This window comes from Spermophilus citellus, assembly GCF_964194105.1.
Source record: "Spermophilus citellus genome assembly, chromosome: 18".
NCBI classification, from domain to species: domain Eukaryota; kingdom Metazoa; phylum Chordata; class Mammalia; order Rodentia; family Sciuridae; genus Spermophilus; species Spermophilus citellus.
In genome coordinates, this window is record NC_138200.1 from 63,718,888 (window position 1) to 63,740,304 (window position 21,417).

Genomic DNA, 21,417 nt, shown 5'->3' on the forward strand with positions numbered 1-21,417 from the left:
GTCAGTGCCAGCCTCCCATGTGGGTCCAGCCATACACAGAGCCCATGAGGGCACCACCACACCCAGGGACACCCCCAGCAAGGGCATTCCCAATGCTGCTAGTTGCCCGCTCTGCCCAGAGTGTCCTCCAGGCAGGGCAGAGGTCCCGCAGGGTTCCCAGCCCAGGTCCAGGTGGCCTTGCTCAGCTGCCTTCCGCCCCCTCGAGGACTCCAGGCCTGGACCTCCTGGGTCCCGACTGGAGCTCACCTGGCGTTGAGGGCTTGCGTTTCTTCACTTGCTGGGTTTTCCCTTCCTGCATCGTGGGAAGAAGGCTCGGTTCTCTAGGCGTTGGCCCGCCTACCCCATGGCCACTGCCAGGCACAGGCTGAGCTCGGGGTTTCCTGGTGGGCAGGCCCGGTCAGAGGCCTCTGCAGAGTGGGGTTAAACTCTCAGAAGTCTCTGAAGGGGAGCTCGGAGCACGCTACAGTGTCCCCTGCTTGCCTGGTGGCTTCATTTCCTACGTTCTTTCTTAACCCAGTGGGCCACTTCAGCTCCTGGCACACTGGGGACCTCAGACCTGCTCCAGCCAAGCAGCTGCGCACCTCAGAGGGCTGCAAGTGTGACGCTCTGAGAAAGTACATCCAGCCCAGGCTCCGTGCCCTTCCCGTGTGTCACATACTCCTCGTGAAGTGGGTGGGCCTCCGAGCCTCAGCTCCTGGGCTGAGAGGTGCAGTGCTCATGGCCACCTTGGCCATTGGTGAGAGAAAGTACATCCAGCCCAGGCTTGCACCCCACATAGCAGCCATCAGCACAAGGTGGCACCTGCAGATGGGAGTCGCTGGAATTTGTGAGCACAGCCATAGTGTCTGTTTCAGCCACAGTAAGAGGCACCCTTAGTTTAATACAGTGCTTTGAGGGAGAAGAACCAGTTCAACCTTGCCAGGAACCTCCATGTGGGTGGTCGGGTGCCACGGCCACGGGACTCCTCTGCTGTGTGGCCGTGTCAGTATTCTTGGCTGCCTGGGCCTCTGTTTTCTTGGCTGTGAAAAAGGTGGCTGCCTGCCGTGGAGGGCTCTCATGAGAACTTGGGGATGTGGGAGGGTCCTGTGCTGGCCTCCCGATCTTGATAAGGGTGAATGGCCATCAGCAATACTGAATTGCTGCCCAAAGGACAGTTCAATGTCAAGTAGACTTAGTGTGGAATTGAAGGTTTTGTGGGGTGAAGGAGGCTGTGCGCACTCAGCCTTGGCCAGCATGGCCCCCTCTGTCCACTGGAGAGGACACTGCTGGTCCCTGGGAGTGTGGGTCAGCACAGCCCACACTGCAGCTAGAGAGGAGCGGGGACAGTGTGAGAAAGGCACAGTCCCTGAGTCGTGGCTGTGTGTGCTCCCACAGGAAGGCCCCAGCGTTGTTAGAATGGACACTTTGCAAAGTAACCAAAGCCGTAAGTCATCCCTGGGGACCCTCGGGAGTGCAGTCAGGATTGATGCCAAAGGCCAGCTGGGAGGCCGGCTGGCTTCTGTGAGGGAAGGAGCTGGCAGGGAGCAGGCCCGTGGCCTCTGGGGGGTGTAGTCTCATGGGCCTTTCACACTTAGCTGCTTGCTTATTCTTTTTTGTTGGGGGGGTCAGTAACTGGGTTGAACTCAGGGGCACTTGACCACTGAATCACCTCCCCTGCCCTATTTTGTATTTTATTTAGAGACAGGGTCTCACTGAGTTGCTTAGTGCCTTGACATTGCTGAGGCTGGCTCTAAACTCCCATCCTCCTGTCTCAGCCTCCTGAGCTGCTGGGCTCACAGGTGTGTGCCACCACACCTGGCTTGCCTATTTATCAAAGGTTGGTGGCACACCTTCAGTGGGCCAGGTTCTGTGCCAAATGTCAGGGATTCTGCCTGGTCCTTGCCTCAGTCCCTCAGAACCTGAGGATTGTCAAGTGCCCAAAGCAGTAACATTGAGTGCCCTGTGGGGTGGGGTGCAGTGCGTGGAGCTGTGGGTACTCGGCAGGCCATGGCAGCAGGATGCACTTCTGTCCAGGGAGAGAAGACAGCCTGCGGAGGGCTTCCTGACCCTCCTGCTTCTGCTGTCTACCACTCCTTGCAAAGGCTGGTTTTAAAGAGGTTTGACAGGCTGTAGCTACTCTGGGCAGAACCCCACCCTCAGGGTCTTCAGGGGAAATGCAGACGCCTTGGGGTATTCTGATGGCTGGGAGGCCTTACTGGGCAGGATCACAGGAGACCATCAGGTATTGCTCAGGGAAGCTCTGCTCTTTGGAGATCCCACCACCATGTTCCTCAACCCCATGAGGAGTCCCTGCAGGAAAGAGAGGAACCGGGTCATATGAGGCCTAGCAAACTGAGGTGCAGTGGGGTTTGGACAGGACAGCAGGCCCAGGACAAAGCCCATGAACATTGCCTGAGTGTCCAGTGAGGAGCAGGAGGAGGACCAGTGGTACCCCATTCAGCCTCTGCTGTGCCTCACTCTGGGCCTCTCTGGGCAGCGAGGCTGCTCTGGCGCTGCAGTGTTCTCCCCTTGAATGAGAAGAAGGCCCGCCTGGCAGGGAGCGTCTTGTCACGGAACAACTCAGAGCTCCAGGTTGCTGGTCATTGGCAGGTGGCTGAACACCCAGCTGAGCATCCCAAAGGGGGACCCTCTCTAATCACAGTGTGCCTGTCTGTACAATAGGTGGCAGGAATGCCCGTGTGACTGGGTTGCAGGAGGACCACACGAGCTGACGTTCGGGAAAATTCTGGAAGAGAGCATGGCACTTAGAAGTGCTGTGCCTGAGGTCGCATGTAGATTGCCGGAAACAGTAGGAGGCAGTGATGGTAGGGGAAATGACCAGAGGGGCATCTTGAAGGGAAGATGAACGAGCTGCAAAAGTGTACGCCTCCCCCAGAAAGAGCTGAGGGCACAGGCATGTGCCTGCCTGCACCCTGGGGCCTCTGGGCTCCAAGTTCCACGGCAGCAGAGCACTTAGGCCTTCGCTGCGGCAGGCCAGCTCTGCGCCTCTCAGATGGCTGAGGCTCCCACCCCCTGCTCTTTCCAGCTCCCCTGGTGTTCGGGATCATAGGGCCTAATGTGCGCCTGGCACAAGTCAGCCAGTACCGCCGCTACAACTGACCTTGGGCCACCAGGCTCCTGGCAATTCTCTCCCAGGCGTCCGACATCTGGGCCTTTCCTCAGGACCTTCAAGGGAACAGTCCAGGTTCCAAAGGCTGCCACTATATCATGGGTTTGTTTGGAGGAAGGCCGGGCAGGAAGATCCCTCATCCAGGGGGTCTCTAAACCAGGCATTATCCACAGAAGCTAATGTTTGTCCTAGGTGGTGGAAACAGGTTTGCTGTTTCTGTCTAAGGCCCTGTAGGTGTACAGCACACAGACAGCAGACAGAGTGTGTTAAAATGTATGTGGGGAGGAGGCAATTAGGAAAACCTCTCCTGGTAGAGGTCAGGATAGGGAGGCTGAGAAACATTGTGTTCCTTCCCAGTGTAAAGGAGTCACAGGTCCCAAGAACAAGAATCAGGCTTGGGGCCCCTGGTCATCCCTCTGCCCCCATGTGCCAGCCCTTTGCCCCTGGCCCAAGACAGGCTCTCGGCCATCCTCTCACAGCTCCACAGAATGGAGACTGATCAATGTCCCCTTCTGCTCTAAGTGAACCACAGTCCCCAGGCTGTGTCACTTCTCCCAAGCACCAGCCGTGTCCCAGGCCAGCACCCACCACAGGGGCTACATAGGTGAGCCCCAACCCCTGCCTGGGCCGGAGGGAGGTCTGAGATCCTGGGGAGTAGGCAGGGACCCTTCTGCCTGGGGGACTGCCCTGACAGTGCCCTCTCTCCCTGCGTGAGGGCCTCGGCCCTGGACCTTGGAGTGCCAGGCTTGGCTTAGGACATTCGGCAAGAGCCACCTACCTCTGGGTTTACTTTCAGTTAAGCCCCCAAAGCCAGAGAAATCGGGAACTCAGTTTGTAACCAAATTATAGTCAGTGTTACAAATAGTCAGTGTAGGCTTGGGGAGGGAGACAAGGTGGGTTGTGGCCTTAGAGACACCTAAGGCCATACCTCAACTACCAGCTCCGACTTGTAGCAAGTACAAGGCATCTCTGAACCTTGGTTTCCCTCATCTGTAGAACGGGGGTCCTCAGGAAGCTCTGCCGCAGTGTGCAGGCCGTTTCTTCCCAGACTGAGACGCTGGCTCGCGCCCCCATCCCAGACCCTCTTGCTCTGGCTTCTTGGGGCAAGAGTGGGCAGTACACTTCCTTCTTTTAGAAGCTGACCTGGTGGGGCGGGAGCAGCCCTGCCCACCCGGGGGCTCCCAGGCATTGCTTCCTTCCTGTGCCCACGTGGAGCAGCTCTGCAGTTACTCGCCAGCCGCCTGACAGCTCGTCAGGGACAGTTGGGGCTCTGCCGGGGCTGCCTAGCAGACTCCATGGGCTGGTGCGGGCGAAGTGCTCGGCGCACTCTAGTGCAGGGCTGCAGGTGACGGAATCGCAGCATTCTCAGTATCAGCTGCAGAAAGAAAGGGGTTGTCTGGAAGCAAGAATCGAAGCATCCAGTACAACAAGAGGTGCCTGGACTGCCCTCAGACAGCGTGGCACCTACAGCTGCCCCTTCATTTCTGGTCGAGGGTGAGCACGGCCGTGTCAGCGTGCTTGATGGCCAACACAGGACACTGAGTACCGCGCAGAGTGACCAGCAGAAGCGTGTGTTCTCTCCACTCCGAGGAGACTGGAATGAGGGCATCAGTGGGGGGTCTTTCCTGAGGCCTCTTACATAGGCACTCCGGGGGGTCACCTTCTCGTGGCATGCACACACCTGGTGCGTCCTGGTGTCTGGGCTTCCCCTTCTTGTGTGGATGTGAGTGGGTTGGAGGAGCCCGCCCTGAGGGCTGCGTTTGACACGACTTTAAAGGGCTGATTCCCAAATACAGTCATACTTTGAGGTCCTAGGGGCTGGAACGCCAGCATGAATTTGGGTCAGGGGGACACAATTTGGCCCCTAACAACTCCTGGTGGTTCAAGAGAGGGCATGGAAAATGACAGCGAAGGCTTTGTTCAGAGGTGGGGCAGGTCTGAGATCCTGGGGAGTAAGGCAGTGATCCTGCATTTGCCGTCTGGAAGCTGGCCTGGGTCTGCTGGTGACCTCATGCTACACTGTGGACATGAGGTGCTTGTGCCCTCCACCACTCTTGGACCTTGAAGTGGGCGAACTCACCAGACTAGCATCTCACCCTCCTGCCCACCCAGGACGGCACATCAACAGCCTCGCCCTGACCACTGTCCTCACCACATGTTTTCTCATTCTAGGTCGGACTATGATGACTGGAGACCGTCTCTGGCCAGCTTGCTTCAACCCATTCCATTCCCCAAAGAGTAAGTCCACTGCCCTGAACCTCCACTGCAGGGAAACCTCCCAGGGCACGTCATGGCAGGGGCACAGCCAGTCACGGGGAGAGCAGGGTGGACGCCACAGGGAGTTAGAGGAGACTCCCTAGGCCTAGGGCTCTGTGGCAAGGATCGGCTGAGCTCAGGAGGCAGCAGCCTTCCCATGAAGCCTTGCGGCAGCAAGTTAACAGTTTTTAGTATGCGTCAAAAGGGAAATAACACCTGCCACTCTGTCTCCAAGGGGGATGGTGAAAATCCAAAGAAAATGCACTTGGAACTGTCTGCCGGCAGCAGCATGGTAAAGTGCAGGAAGCTCTCACCACCCTGTTATGGTGATTAGCTCAGGTTCCACCATGAATTTGGGCTGAAATGGACCCTCTGTCTCTGCCAGCCCTGATCCCAGTATCAGAAGCATCACAGGAAAATAGTGCCATCTGTGGTGATGGCCTAGGGGAGCCAAGAGCTCTGCCTCGGGCCCAGGTCTCCACATGCCTCCAGGTCTGTTTTGATCCATGTGAAGAGGCCTGGCCTCGGGGGCCTGCCTGGGCTCTCTCCGGAGCCCATTAAGGAGCCCGTGTTTATGAAATGCAGCTCCTCTAAGGGAGGCATTACACCGGTAATTGCCCCATTTGCTGGCCCGTCCTGTCCCCACGGGGCCAAGGTCTAGAGACTGGAGAAATCCAACTCCTGAGAGCTGCTTTGGGTCTCGGAAGGGCTGTGGCGTCATTGCTTACAGCCAGTGTCCCCACAGGCCCAGGCACACACTTGACAGTGGCCCATGATGCAGTTCGCTTGAAAAATGGTCCCCGGCTGCCTGCCGATGTGCAGCGGTAATTAGTGCAGCCAGGCCTTGACAGTGGAACGATTAACGACACCTGGGTCCCCAGAGCCCACGTGCAACTGCACAAGCTCAGCACCCAGTTAGCGCCCCTGCTGGTGGCAGGAGGGCATGGGCTTAGCCTGTCACCTTGCTAGGATTTGTCACTCCTCAAAGGAGGCCTTTGTTTGGAGCTCTGAGTGGGGACAAAACGTCAGTCTTTCATTTTAACCCCCTCTTCATTCTTCGAGTCAAACACAAAGTCAGACAGTCCCAGGGCCGCTCTGGAGTGGCTAGGAAGCCCGTGCTGACTGCGTGTTTCCCTTGTTTTCTGCACAGAGCGCTTGCGCACGAGAAGTTCACCAAGTGAGTACTCCGGTGGCAGCACCCTCCACCCTCCTCCCTGCTCCTGGGTGGCACGTCCTCTGTTCTGAGGTCACCCTCCATGGCCAGCCTCTTAGCCCATTTTCTGAGCCACGTGCATTCTGGGAGGCAGCAGTGTATCCTCCTGGACGTGCTCCTGCAGCTGTCCAGCCTGTCCTAGCAACACGCCTTGCCCTGTCAGACGTTCCCTGTGTGACCTGATCCCTCCCTGCCCCATGCCTCCACCCCCCGTCTACCCAGGCCAGGAGTGACCTGCCTGCCCATCTCTTCCAGGGAGCTGAAGTATGTGATTCAGAGGTTTGCAGAAGACCCGCGGCAAGAGGTGAGCTGGGGGTGGAGGCAGGTCTCACTCGCGCTAGGCACACGCTCCGCGGCTGAGCCACACCCAGCCTCTCTCTGCAAGGAGGCATGCTGTTGGGGGTAGCAGTCACACGAGGGTCTTTCAGAGCCCTCTGAGGCTCTGCCAGGGGCTGTCTGGCCACCAGGGGACAGGTGCAGTTGACGGAGGATGTTTGCCTGGTGTGTACAGCCGTGGCCAGCATAGACCGTCTGTGATGGCACTGCTCCCCAGGACCTAGCTAACCAGAGATGCTTTGCCACTGGCTGATGGCTTCTCCCCACTGCGAAGGCCTTGATGGAGGGGTGGGCTGAGCCCCCAGGCGGCTTGGAGTCCTGTCCAGGGCTGCTGCTCCAGGAGTTGGCAGGCCCAGGAGGAATCCAAGCCAGGTTTTATTCCTGGGCATGGTGGCCAAGGCCTCCATAAATGGCCACACATCCGACCCTCAGCAAAGCTAGGCTTCTGGGGACAGGTAGACTTCGTCCCAGCACCTGTGTGTGAGCAAGGCCTTAGATGGCCATGACATCAACTGTCCCTTTTTTATGGAGACGGGGTCTTGCCAAGTTGCTTAGGGCCTCGCTGTAGGTAGGAGCTCTTAAGGAGCTGGAGCCCGAGTCATCTGGGATATATCACCCCAAGTCACTCACTGTGTGAGAACAGTCTCAGAGCCCTCCTGGGAAGGGACTCTGTGTCCAAACAGACTTGAGGACAAAAGCGTGGAGAGGCAGAGCGGCTGTGGGAGGGCCAGTGCCAGGCCAGGGTGCCGTGCTGAGGCCAGGGACCGGCCACAGGAAGCAGCCTGCCGCTCTGCTCGTGCGCCTGCCCTGTGGCCCCTTCTCCTCTTGGCCTCTTGGTTTTCTCTGCTGTTCCCCATTTCTGTCTCTCCTCCTTTCATTCCTCCCTCTCCCCTCCTGGCTTTCCCCCTCTGAGTGAGGCCCAAGTTGTCGTCTTTGAGTTCCTGGCCATGTTGGTTGGTTAGCATTTCATACCTTGTTGTGACTCTGGGAAGTGGGCACGTCAGCCTGGGTTCTGCCAGCTCGGAGGGTGGCGTGGACGCTTGCTGCCTTTGCTTTGTGTTTACTTGTGGGGGGGCGTGCCCACCGTGACCCCTGTGAGTAAGTGACTCCCGGCAGCAGGTCGTCCTTCCTTTGGAAGGATTTGATCAGGCCTTCTCCAGCTGAGGACGGGGAGGGAGGGGCAAAGGCCTGTGTGTGGGTGACTGTGTCCCTGTCTCTTCGTGTGGGACTGGAATGGACAGAGTTCCTCCCACCCATGCTCATGGAGGCACACACAGCTCTGGGAAGGAATTTGAGGTCGTGCTTTGGGTGCCCGGGACAAAGACCCTTCAATGGAGAAGGAGCAAAGATGAGCCCTCATGAGGAGGATGGCAGGGGGAGAGGGCGGGACGTGAAAGCAGGGAACACCACAGTGGTGGGGAAGGAGGCCGACAGAGACTGCCCCAGGACCGTGACAAGAGAGATACAGAAAGGGGGACAGAGAGCAAGGGAGGAGTCAGAGGCTTGCAGGGAGAGGGGCAGAGACCCGGCAGAGGGAGGAAGGAAGCATCCCTCCCGGAGGAGCCCCAGGGAAGGGAGCTGAGGAGGCCGAGCCTGGCTGGCTCTCAGCTGTGTGGCTGGCCCAGGCCTCCATCCCAGGGAACTGATGTAGGAGTTGGCGTTCCCCAGGGTGTGGGGACCTCTGTTCCCCAAAGGTATTCCAGCTGGGAGTCTCGGGCCTGCTGGTCTTGCTGGGCCTTGGCACTTCCCTTGTGGATCGGGTGTTGTGGTCCCGCCACGGGAGGCTGACCCTCTGCTTCTCTGCCACAGGTGCATTCCTGCCTGCTCAGCGTGCGGGCTGGCAAGGATGGCTGGTTTCAGCTCTACAGCCCCGGAGGGGTGGCCTGTGACGATGATGGGGAGCTGTTTGCCAGCATGGTATGTAGTGCAGGCTCTGCGGAGCTGCGCTGGGCACAGGGTTTGCCCCTTCTGACCAGTAGAGTAGCTGCCCCAAGCCCTCTGTGGCCTGTCCAGGAACACCTCTGCAGAAACAGTGCTGATGGTGGTCACCTGCTCGCTCCTTACCTGAGCTCAGCGTTGCCCATGTCACTTGGCTCTGGGAGGAGGAACCTTACCTTTACCCTGTATAGTAGACGAGGCCATTAATGGCCACAGCCTTTACTGCCCAGGCCCCACAGTTGCTTGAGCTTATGGCAGAGGCCTGAGCGCATGGCGCCCGGAAGGCACTCAAACCCACAGACTCCTTTAGTCCTTACAGAGAGGGGTCAAGGTCGGGGTGGCTCTTCCCATCTCAGGACTGCATCCACAGTGCCCCCGGTGTCCCCCTTCACCCTGTTGGACCCTCACACACTGCCCTTGTTCATCTGCCCAGCATTCCTGTCGCTCTACACCTGGGTTGGAACAGGCCCAGAGAGGTTCAGAGCTTGCTTGAGGCCTTCTTTGTACACTGTCCTTGGCACACTGGTGACAAGATGCTGGGTGAGGCAGGCCACACAGCCATGCTCCTAGCTGCTGCCTGTGGCTGTTGTCCCCTCTGCTGGCAGCCTGTGGACTGGGCAGACAGCTAACTGCGGTGGACTTGGTGCAGTGACGACAGCCGAGGTGCTGCCTCTGAAGCTGCCCTAGAGGGACTTGCCCTGGGCCCCTCCCTCAGGCTCCCTCCCCACCACTCGCTGCTGTAGGACTCCTTTCCAAGTGCCCCGCACCCCAGAAACCTGTCCTGCTGCCCACCCATGCTCACACGGCTTCTGCTCTTCGCAGCCTCTCTCTGGCCTCTGATGTCACAGCTTCACCATGGCAACACAGTGCTCCCCGCCCTTGATGCAGGGACTCAGCGTGAGAGAATCAGGGAGCTGGCAGCCTGGCTCAGTGCCTCTGTGTGTGTGCTCCTGAGTTATTAGTGGTGGCGCAGGGAAGGAAGCGGCCACCACCGGGTGGAAATGGGGTACTTCATGGCAACGAAGGGACGGCAGTGTCCCCTGGATCAGGCTGCCTCCCAGCCTGCGTGAAGTGGGGAAGAGGCGAGGTTTCTCCTCCCCCAGCTCCATGGCCTGGGGACCCCTGCCGTGGACACCTCCCCAAATACCAGACAGACAGACCAGGAGCACATGGGGGGGAGCGGGTCTCCCAGCTCTCAGCCTGTGGCGTGGGCATCTCCTTCAACACTCCAGCTCACGGGGGCTTGGCAGGGAAGCAGAGTGGGTGACAACTTGCCCCAGGTGTGGGAGCTGTCCAGTGCTTCCCCAAGTGAGGGCTGCCCCCAGATTTCCACCTGGGTCCAGCAGTGCTAAGAATTCAGAGAATGGAATGCCAGGACAGCCCCTGGGCACTGGAGAGGGACTTTAACAAGAGTTACCATTTGAGACTATTGACGCCTGTCTCTGGGAACACACCCATCCCAGCCCCACACAGTGGTCACATTTGTCCTTCTGTTCCTGCTTGTTTGCTCAGCCTAACGTCCTTAAGGTCTGTCCTCTTTGGGAGGAGCCCCATGCATCCCCAGGGAGAGTGTGGTGGTCACTGAAGATCCAGTTTTCTGCTTAGCACTCGGGTTAGCATCCATTCAATCCATTCAATGGCTCCGGGTTCCTCCCTTCCTCCCAGCAGGCAGGTGCCAGCACTGGGGGCCACAACCCCTCCTTTGGTGGCCCTGCCGTCACCTGGGCCTTCTTGCCTCGCAGGTGCACATCCTCATGGGCTCCTGTTACAAGACCAAAAAGTTTCTGCTCTCCCTGGCGGAAAACAAGCTGGGCCCCTGCATGCTCCTGGCGCTGAGGGGGAACCAGACCATGGTGGAGGTAAGGAGCTGGCCTGGCCCTTCGTCCACGTTGGCGGGCTCCCAGGAGCCAGGAGCTGTCACAGAGCACAGGGAACCAGGGCGAAGCAGGAGCAGCCCAACCCTGCTGAGCTCAGCGCGTCTCTGAGTCAGTGTTTTATTTCCGCTGTGATCCAGCATGTTGGTCAGAGAGACTGGGGAGTTTCAGCCTGCTCCTCTGTGGCCACGCAGCACAACCCCAGAGGGGGCTTAGAACCGCGATACTTGTTTGGCTCATGGATCTGGAGGTGGCTCGGCTCAGCTAAGCAGTGCTCGCTTGGGGTCTCATGAGGCCACTCGACGGAGGCTGGGCTGGGTCCTCTCCACAGCCTGTTTCCCTGGCCTGGGGGGAAGCAAGACTGGAGCGGCAGGACTCCCCAGCCTCTCCCTGTGTGGCCTGTCCCCTGCTTCCCACCACCAGCACAAAGTCCCCAAAGCCTGGGACTCCCACAGCAACTGTTCAGGAGGAGCCAGGCCCGAGCCATGTTGCTTTTTAACGTAGCCTCCTAAGTCAGGCAGTGTCACGCCTGCCACGTTCGACCCCTCAGACCTGAGTCGCCAAGCGACCTGCTGGTCAAGGCTACGGGACTTAGACGCCATCTCTCAGTGGGAAGAGCCTAGAGAACTGCAGGTGTTAAATCCACATGCTTCCTGTGGGACTAGAGGTTATGGTGAAGTGTAGGACCAAGGAGGCATTAGCAGGGCGACGGGAACAGAGGGTCCAGTCTGTGGAGACAGCCCGTGCCAAGGCCCTGTGGCAGAAAGAGGCTTCTTGGAGGTCAGGATGGCTGGACCTGCTTAGCCTGTTAGGAGCCCAGGGGTCTGGTGAGGAATCCAGATTTGGTCTTGACACCTGTGGTCGGGGCTGAGGTGGGGTGGGAAGAGGGTGAGTGGGGAGACAGGAGGCAGGCAAGAGCGGCTGTGAGGGGCTGGCCAGGTGGGCTCCCCTGGGCAATGGGGAGGTCATTGGAAAGAGGGTCTTAGAGGCACTGCTATCCAAGTTGACCAGTGCAGGAGGCACTGGGAAATGTGTTCTGCAGCTGTGCCCAGGGCCCTCTCCTGCCGCACTCTGGGCCAGGGAGAGAAATGGCTTGTTGCTTCCTGGCAGCCCTGGGGTCCTGCGTGCCTCATTCCTGGGCACGTTTGCCGAGGACGCACCTGCACACAGCTGCATGGACGCTGCTCCCTGCCATCCTGGCCGGGAGCTGGGCTGGGTCTGCCCAGCACCACACAGCCAGGAGTGCGAGGAGAGCAGCGTGCCAGCTCTCGGGGAGCCCTCCCTCCATGTGCTCGGCTTCTCTCAGACCCTCCCCAGGGGTGGCGAGGCTCAGCCTCTGCACCCCGGAGACCCTGCTCTCAGTGCCCCTCTGGTTCCCCAGATCCTGTGCTTGATGCTGGAGTACAACATCATCGACAACAACGACACGCAGCTGCAGATCATCTCCACGCTGGAGAGCACGGACGTGGGCAAGCGCATGTACGAGCAGCTGTGCGACCGGCAGCGGGAGCTGAAGGAGCTGGTGAGTCCCCGCCGCCCCGCCTGGGTCTCCAACCCAGGGAGGTCGTGATTACCAGCAGCCACTTCCCAGGTGGACAGAGAGGTAAAGCAAGTGTCCAGAAGTCAGACAGCTCATACCTGACCTGGCCAGGACTGGCTCCTTCTCAACCTCCCGTGCCCAGCTTCCTTCTGCTTCGGTGCATGGCCAATATCCAAATGCCAGCACCTGGGTCTCTTTTCCAATGGACTTTGTATCCTCGGGCAGCCACATGAGCTGCTGGAAGCGGGGGAAGTGGCAGGGAGTTGATGCCCCTGGTCTTGAGCCGCCCTCACCCAGTGGGTTCTGGGCGCGGATGTTACACACCCAGTCCCCTCGGCCCTTGGACTGGGAACTGAGATACAGCTCCTCCACCTCTTCCAGGGCCCCCAGTGGGATTTGTCAACAGTGGCCCCAGCAAGACGTGGATTGGTGGTGCCTGTGCTCATGGTAGCTCAGGTTGCCTTCTGCTCTGGAGCAGAGCCATAGCTCCACCAGGGCTGGTAACCCGGGTAGAAGTGGAGGGACAGGGCTTGACCAGTCTGGCTTCTGTTGCAGCAAAGGAAAGGCGGGCCCACCAGACTGACGCTGCCCTCCAAGTCCACGGTGAGTGGGTTTGGCTCTCTGCAGGGCCAGGGAGGGAGGCTGTGCGGGGGCCACCCTGCTGGGGAGTGATGGACACCTGCTGCTGGCATGGGAGGGTGGAAAAGACCCCCTGGCATGGGACAGGCCAGCTCTTCCCGGGGTCAGCAGGTTGCAGGGAAAGAAATGAAAGCCAAGAAGAGAAATTTAATGCTGTGATAAACATTACTGGTGATATTGGGGACGTGGCTCGGTGGTAGGACACTTGCTTAGTATGTGTGAAGCCCTGGGTTCAATAAATAAATAGCTAAGAATGTCGGTGATATTAGTGATACTGTCACAGTTGTGGTGGCAATAGTGGTAAGGAGCTAATGTCCCTTGGGCATTGAATGCCAGATCCTGTGCCATTGGTTTGTGTTATCCTCACGACAACCCTGTGAGGTCTGGGTGTCACCACTCCCCTTCTCCAAAGTCTTCAGGGAGCGTATTTCCTCTTACCTGCTGCCCCACTGTCCTTGGCTCATGGTTTGTCTCAAACCAAGAAATCTGCCACACTCCAGGCATGCGATTCCACTCTAGTCGTGGCCTCCCTTTAAGACCCTTCCAGAAGTTCCACATGGCCCTGCTTAGCTGCACAGGGGGCTGGGAGATCAGCCTTAACTCAGGCAGCCACTGAGACTCGGTGGAAAGGGGTGGAGCGCGTGCTTAGGCGCTGGCCAGTCTGGGCACTTCGGTGTTTGCAGGTGGGAAACGAGCAGGGACTGCCTGGAAGCACACAGCTAGCCAGGCCCATGCACATGCACACATACGTGCATGCACCCACATCATAAGATGGGTGTGGCCTCAGAGCACCGGAGCTGGTGACTCAGGATGTGAGTCACACGCAAGGCCTCACCTGTTCCTGCAGCGGCATGCACAGGTGGAGGCGCCCCTCCCACCATCACCTCGGCCCCAGGTTTTGCAGCCCAGAGCCTTCTCCACAGAGCCAGGGAATGTGAGGTTCTGGGAAAAGAGGCAGGGAGCTCCTCAGGGCCTGGGGAGCTCCAGGTGGCCCAGCACTGCCCTAAGTCCACCACCCTCTGCAGGACGCTGACCTGGCTCGCTTGCTGAGCTCGGGCTCCTTTGGAAACCTGGAGAACCTCAGTTTGGCCTTCACCAACGTAACCAGTGCCTGCGCTGAGCACCTCATCAAACTGCCTTCTCTCAAGCAGCTGAACCTGTGGTCCACTCAGGTGTGCACCCTCACCCCGCACCCTCCTCACCCTGCCCCCTCCCTGCCGTCTCCCTGCCCTGTGCTCCCTGGTGTCCATGGGGCCCAGCTACCACCCTCTTCCTCCAGCTTGGTGCCATTCCGCAGGTGGGAGGGGTTGAGGGCCTACAAACCCAGTGGCCTGTTTCACAATTAGGAACACTGAGGCCCAGGACAAGGACACGCAGAGCATGAGGCTGGTGGGGATTGGGCTCAGACAGGAAGCAGGTCTGTGGCTGCAGGAAGCACACAGGGAGCTCCTGAGCTGCTTCCCGCAGGACATCGCTGGCTGCCCTCTGCTGGCCCTTGCACCAGGCTCACCTGCTGAGCTCTCCATCCGTCCTGGGAAGCACAGGCTCTGTCACCACCTCATCTTAGAGAAGAGGAGCATGCCGCTCCCATACCCTCTGGACCCTGTTCCACCCTTGCCACCATCCTGCCCAGCAGGTGCTGCTGGGAGCTTAAGAGTCACTTGAGTTCAGAGCCTCCTTGACACTGAAACCGACTCCAGGAAGGGCCCGCCCCTGGCCCCGGCCCCCAGCCCCCAGCAGAAACTGGATCTGAACCAGGACAGGCAGACATCAGATTCCCTGGAGGGACATGGAGCAGCTCCAGCCCCCCCCCCCCCCGCCCAGCTCTTCCCCAGCCTGGGGTCCTGGGGTGGCTGAGAGTCTCTCTGCCCACAGTTTGGAGACGCCGGCCTGCGGCTCCTGTCAGAACACCTCACCATGCTCCAGGTGCTGAACCTGTGCGAGACCCCGGTCACCGACGCTGGCCTGCTGGCCCTCAGCTGTGAGTCTCAGGGTTGTGGGGAGGGCCGTGTACTCCCACACTGTGCTGAATGACTGGCATCCACTATGTAAGCACACCTGCTCTTTGCCAAGCACTTGTGGGAACAAGAGAGAAAGGGGCCTGTCTGTGCCCTCATGGAGCCTATAGTTAGTAGAAGGAAATCGGGAGGGAGTCCAGCCCACCCCTCCCCACAGAGACTGCTTGGCACTCAGGTGCCCAAGCCACTGCCAGGCCCATTCCAGATTGAGAAGTGCTGCCCAACACAAGAGCCTCAGGGTCCTCAGGGGACCTGGAATGCAGATCCCCGTGCCCTGACCCTGGCCTGATGAACTGTAATCTTGGGGGTATTGAGCCTGGAAATCTGCATTTGACTGGCTTTCCCTTTTCTGGCCCCTGGCTCAGCAGGCAGGGGACCAGAGTAGGCTTCGAGAGAGGTGGTAGGTTATAGCTGTGGCAATAGATGGTAAGAGGTGGCCCGGAAGGCAAGGCTCTGGGCATTGGTCACAACCCCACAAGGTCTGGGCCGGTTCAGATGGTGTGGGGCAGCAGGGCTGGGGAGAGAGGCAGGGGCCAGGGGTGAGGTTTGCAGCAGGTGTGCTCCTCGGAATCATGGGAAAGTGTGTCTGATGGGCCTTGTGGATTCCAGGACCTGTCCCAGCCTCAGCATTTCTGGGAATGGGCAAGGGACCTGTGTCCCCACAAATCCCCACATGACTCACACCAAGCTTGGGGAGCGGCTCTGAGCCTGCACCTCCCAGAGAGCGTCCTGGCTGCCCGTGGGGAAGGGCCAGCCTCCTGCGCAGGTCCAGGGTATGTCAGGTGAGCTCTGGGGATCCCTGGTCTAGAATCAAGACCTGCGCCTGAGTAGACTCCACCTGGGGCAGCTTCCCGCCCGTCTGCAGGGGGCTCCTCCCGCAGGCCCAGCTCTGTCTCTTGCCTTGGCAGCCATGAAGAGTCTCTGCAGTTTGAACATGAACAGCACCAAGCTCTCGGCCGACACCTACGAGGACCTGAAGGTAAACGCCCTCCCTGTGGCAGGCAGTCACCTGTCGGTGCATAGAGCTGCTTCTCCAATAAAGGGGCCGTTACATTAGCAGGTGAAGGAGAGCATCAAGGGCAGGTGGGGTGGGTGGGCTGGTGAGGAGGAGGCCAGCAGGGCATGCAGAGACCGGAAACAGGGCAGGCCACTGGTGTGGGGAACCAGCAACGATCCCTTCGAAGAGGCCATGTATACTGAGACCCAAAGATACAGAACCAGGGATGCCCAGGGCAAGAGAAAGAGCAAAGGCCCTGAGGCAGAGAAGGCAAACCTGACTTGCACGTGAGCTAGAAAGGGAGACGGGGAACAGACAGGGCCAGTGAAGAAGCCCTGGCAAGTCGCAGGAGGCCTCTGGGTTCCGTCCACTCAGCAGAAAGCCTACAAGGGCACTTGCAGGGCACCGAGTTATGCTTTCAAAGCCTGTTCAGGCCCTTGTGTGGAAAACAGCTTTTTTGTGTGTGGGAGCCAGAGTAGAAGCAGGCAGAGCATTTCACAGGGCGAGTGCCATTGGCTGAGGAACTGGGCTCCTGGCTGGACGCAGGAGCAGGATCCAAGTGCTGGCCCTCTGGGAAGAGCTCTCGGGGAGTTGGCAGACAGGGCTTGCCACCATCCTGGCCTGGGCCAGCGGCTCCAGAAGGAGCAGGTGAGGCCAGCACTTGGCACCCTAGGAAGTGTGGGCCGCGTCTGAAGGCCAGAAGGCACAGGTGGCACCCGCGAGCCGCACTGGAAGCCTCTTAGAGGGACTCCTCCAGCAGCCGTGGCCAAGCCCCACTCCAGCCAGACTCCCGTGGCCCCTTCTGGTGGCGCCTCCTTCGCAGCAGACCTCCACAGCCAGGGCTCATTCAGGTCAAGCTCCAGACACTGGAGTACCCACGGCCCCCAGGCCCCTGTTGGGAAGGGACACCAGGGTGTGGCTGCCAGGACCTCTACCCAGAAGGCACACTCAGTCCTGGCAAGCAAGGGCTCAAAGGGACCAGCAAGAGGGGTGGGACGGCCAGCAGAAAGGGGCTTAGAGCATCCAGATGAGCACACAGAGGAGGCAGGGGACCGGAAGGGCGGGGGCACGGCCACCAAGCCTCACCCACCCACTCCTGAGTCTTCCCTGTGCTGCCCAGTGGGCCGTGGACCTTCACCCTGGCTGGGGAGGGCTGCAGCGCCAGGGCCCCATGCCTGCCAGAGCTAGTTGTGTGCCTTCACCCTGCCCAGGCTTCCCTGTTCACCACAGCCCGAGACGCAGCCCCAAGTGCCCTGCATCCAGGTGCCCAGAGTCCTGTGCTTCTGTGCCCTGCAGGGGGAGCAAGGGGTGCAGGGGGCCCAAAAGGCTGCTCAAGGGGAAAGTTGCTTCTTCAAGTTTTTATTTTCACACACTCAAGAAAAGCATGGTGCCAGCCTGGTGATTCTGGACTTCAGCTGGCTTCAGTGTTGAGGACCCAGAGCAGGAGGCCTGTGCACTGGCCAGGCAGGCAGAGTCACGTGATTTGCTGCCCATCCGGCCTGATCTTCCTGTTTGGGGAGAGAACCTGGAAATCTAGATTCTTCTGTGGGCCGCCTGGTCTGGAAAGCTTGGTTTCCATGTGCTTCCCACGCTGCCTGGCGACTCAGGCCCAGCAAGCCGCCCTGCCCGGCAGTGGGGCCCCGGGTTGCTGAGTGCGGGAGCGTGGTGGCCAGGAGTTTCCTGCGTGCGCGTGTGTTCATGGGTGTGCACGCATCTGTGACTCCCCGTGGCAGGGCCCAGGGAAGCTGGGTAGGCAGGAAGGCAGGGGGCAGCTGCCTCTGTACAGTGAAAGCTTTTAGGGAAAAAAAAAAAAATAGAAACAAGAAGAGCCGCAGAACAGAAAGGTGGAAGCTGCGCTGAGAGGAAGAGGTGGGGTCACACCACGGCCCAGGTCCAGGGGGAGCGCCCCCGCCTCACACCTGGGACTAGCCATGCCCACTCCATCTTCCCACCCATGGCCTAGTAACGGGGCGGGTGGACAGCAGTAGACAGCGGGAGGCCCTGGGGTAGTCCACCCCTAGCACCGTCCTTCCAGCCTGAGACTGGACCTCTTGTTTGCCACGCGGAGGAATCGGGGCCAGAGAGGCCGTGGTTTGCTCCAGGTCAGGCAGCCAGTGAGTGGCAGAGCTGGTTCACCCACCTCGGCCTGCAGAGTCTGAGAGAGGGCAGGGTGGCGCTCCATGCCACCTGGTTCCAGGCCCAAGTGGCATGTGTGACTGACAGGGACCCCCTTGCACCCTTGCTGTCCACAGGCCAAGCTTCCTAATCTGAAGGAGGTGGACGTCCGCTACACGGAAGCCTGGTGAAGCTGGGCGGTGGCAGGGACGTTGCAGCAGCGACTCTTGACTAATAGCCTAGGGCAGCAGGTCCTGGGTCCCACCCGCTGTGGGTGGAGGGGGAGCCTGGGGCGGGGGAGGGGTCCACAGCACGCCCGCCCCGCCTCATTCTTTTAGCTTCATAATCGGAACCTTGACCTGATCTAAAGCGGACTTTGTGGCAACAAGAGGAGCTTCAGCGGGGCAGGAAGGGGCGGCCAGGGGCCCTTGGTGGATTTTCTTTGCCTCTGTGTTTAATGTGGGAACGTCACTGTCAACGGGGACGCTGCCATCTCGCCAGCCCAGGAGCTTTCCTCCTGGAGGCCCCAGCTGAGTGGGATCCGCCCCTGCCGTCAGACAGAAGACCAGTCACGTCATCGCACCGTCCTGCGTCCTCACCATTGCTATGCAAAGTGGTTCTTGTTGTACATAAGATTTAAATAATGCACCTATTTAAGAAATGTTGACAAATTGCGGGTCTGGGACCTGCTCTTATTTATGAAGTCTGACCCCTCCCCACCCCCTGGCGTGTAGTACTGTACAACCAGTCAGCTGTTGGGTTAGTGGTAGTATTGTTATTTTTTTAAAGGAAACAGACAAAAAAAAAAGAAAAAAAAACAAAAGACAAAAAAAAGACCCTCCTTGGAAAATTAATTGCTTTTTCGTAAAGGATTCTGTATGCTAATGCTCCGTCTGTCTGTCTGCTCCCTGCCCACCCCTGCCTCTGTGTATTCCTGATTTCCAGACATCTCCACTTCCCATGGGTAGGGGTCAGGCTCAGGGGAGGAGGAAGAAATGGGGTCCCCGTAACCAAGCCTTGCTCCTCTAAGGCCCGAGTTCTTTTCCTGGCCCCTGTCACAGATTTGGAAGGGGCTCTAGCCCCCACCCTCCATGGTAGAAGAGCTGCTCCCCCCCACAGCTCCCAACCCCCCCACAGCCCTTGCTGTCCCTCCCTGTCCCCTACTGGACTTGCGACCTGTGGCCTCCCCAGCCATCGTGTCCCTGCCCCCATGGCCCTCACGCATGCCCGCCTCTGCATGGTCTCCTGGGAGAAGAGAGATCCTTCGCCCCTGCCAGCCTGACTGCCCAGCCACCCCTATCAACGTGACCACTGCAGCGAAGACGTTCCTGTCCCCACACCTGTTCTGAAGACAGACAACCTCCATTTCTTTTATAACGGTTGGCTTTTTCTTAACAAGCCCTCACTGTACAGGACAGTCCCGTGATGGTTTATTTGGGGTCCCCCTCTCCCCCAGCTCCCTTTTCTGTTGGTTCAGCACAAATACGTCCCCCCACCGGCACCTCAGACCTAACCCACAGTCGATGTCATTGTTTTATATCTATTTAATCTTACTCGATGGAAACCATGCTTTGTCGTTTTATACTTTGCTAGTAGACTTTATTACCCCTACTATGCCCTCATTTTTTTAAAAAAGGAAAAAAAAAGAAATTGGGTTTCAGTCTTACTTCATTTTCGTGCCAGGTTTTCCGGTGTGTGCGTGTGTGAGTGTGTTCTGTTTTGTGTTCCGTTTTCTGTTGTTGTTTTCCGTTGTTTGGTTTGACTTTCTTACCCCGGTTCCGTACTTCACAGCACTCCGGTGCAGGAAGAAGCAGAAGCAAAAAAAATTTTAAAAAAGAAAAAAAAAAAAAAAGAAGAAGAAGAAGAAACAAGACATGCCACCTCCCCCCGCACTGTCGCTTTTCCTGATGGTTGCTACTCTGTCTCGTAGCTGTGTACAAAGAGATGTGAAATACTTCAGGCAAAAATAAACTGTAAGTGACTCATCCACGTCTGGCTTTTCTGTGTGGCTTGGGGGCTGGGCAAGGGGGGACAAGGCCCAGGACAGTCGCAGGGCACCCTCTCCTGCGTCCATGAAGACTCTGGCTTCTCAACCTGGACACCTGACCCTGGACCCATGACTTTGATGCACAGCTGAGCTATTCAGTAGGACATGCTGATCAGTATCCCTGGTCTCTGCCACGAGTACCCCCCCCCCCCACTCCTGCATGCCCAAGTCTCCAGACTTTTCCAGGGGACACAATCACTCACCTGGTGAGAGCCTGTGCTATAGACCCAGGCCTCTGCTGCTGTTCAGCGGGGCCATGTGGAAGCCCTAGCCCAGCACATCCCCAGCCACCTGGGTATCTTGTGACCCTGCAGGTCAGGGTGGGCCTGGGACTCTGCATTTTGGTCAAGCAGCTGCTGCTGGTTTAGGGGAGGACTCTGGCCACAGAACCTAGACCCATCCATTAGCCACAGCCCCCCCAGATGCCTTCAGGAAACAGACTCAACTTGTCCAACTAGAGAAGTTTTATTTCCACCCTCTTACCACACCCGTCATCCTGCAGGTTTCCCGTCTCATTAAGGTGTCCGCGCTGCCCGGTGCTCAGCCTGGTCTGTCCTACCACCCCGCCCCTCACCCTTGCTGCTCTCCCTCCAGCCCTTCACCGGCCTGCCCAGGCAACTCTATGCTCCACCTGGTGTTCTTGAGCCAGGTGGAATCCAAGGCCACCTGCCCATCTCTGCTCACCCCTCCACATTCCTGGGAGGCCTTTGCCCTGCCCTGTAAGAACAGGGTTCCAGCCTCCCAGCATGCACCTGCTCTGGTGACGCAGAATGCAGGTACTGTGGGAGGGAGTCAGGGGCCTTGGACCTGCAGCGGGGTGGGGCAGGCCTCTCCGGGGAGGAGTCCAATGCCGCAGGAGCCCTAGATGGCCTTGGCTTCACCATGGCCAGCCACAGGCCTTATGTGCACATGCCCATGACAAGACCCTTGACCTGATCTTGCCGCCCAGCCTAGGGTGGAAAAATAATACCAAGTGGGCAAGAGGAAGCTTCTGGAGAGGATGGACATGTTCATGGCATACACTATGGTGACAGGGTCATATGCATACGGCCTCCAGACCCATCTAGTTGTACACATGCCTTGTGTACAGCTGCTTGCACGTCAATCACACTTAACTAAGGTGGCTTAGAAAAAGAACCAAGAGCCCTTGTGGTGGAGCATGCCTGTCATCCCAGGCAGGAAGATTGAGGCCGGCCGCAGTGACCTAGCAAGGGGCTAAGCAGCTTAGCGAGATCCTGTCTCAAAGAATAAGGTCTGGGGTGTGGCTCAGTGGGTCAAATCCCTGGTACTAAAAGGAAGTGGAGCAGGGTGGGAGGATGGGGGGAGATCAGGAAA

General features: G+C 58.7%; 1 protein-coding gene across 2 annotated transcripts in view; it reads left to right on the plus strand.

The window, feature by feature from the left end:
- The window catches only part of CMIP (c-Maf inducing protein), a 197,296-nt gene extending 177,276 nt beyond the window's left edge, over positions 1–20,020 (plus strand). For both annotated transcript variants that reach the window (XM_081273566.1, XM_081273567.1), the window contains 11 exons: positions 5,282–5,347; positions 6,516–6,542; positions 6,834–6,882; positions 8,724–8,831; positions 10,595–10,711; positions 12,108–12,248; positions 12,822–12,869; positions 13,931–14,077; positions 14,781–14,886; positions 15,832–15,902; positions 18,173–20,020. In XM_081273566.1, coding sequence (XP_081129692.1) covers positions 5,282–5,347; positions 6,516–6,542; positions 6,834–6,882; positions 8,724–8,831; positions 10,595–10,711; positions 12,108–12,248; positions 12,822–12,869; positions 13,931–14,077; positions 14,781–14,886; positions 15,832–15,902; positions 18,173–18,226 — 934 coding nt within the window. In that variant the 3' untranslated portion in view covers positions 18,227–20,020. The remainder of the gene's footprint in view (positions 1–5,281; positions 5,348–6,515; positions 6,543–6,833; positions 6,883–8,723; positions 8,832–10,594; positions 10,712–12,107; positions 12,249–12,821; positions 12,870–13,930; positions 14,078–14,780; positions 14,887–15,831; positions 15,903–18,172) is intronic.
- The last annotated feature ends 1,397 nt before the right edge of the window (positions 20,021–21,417 follow it).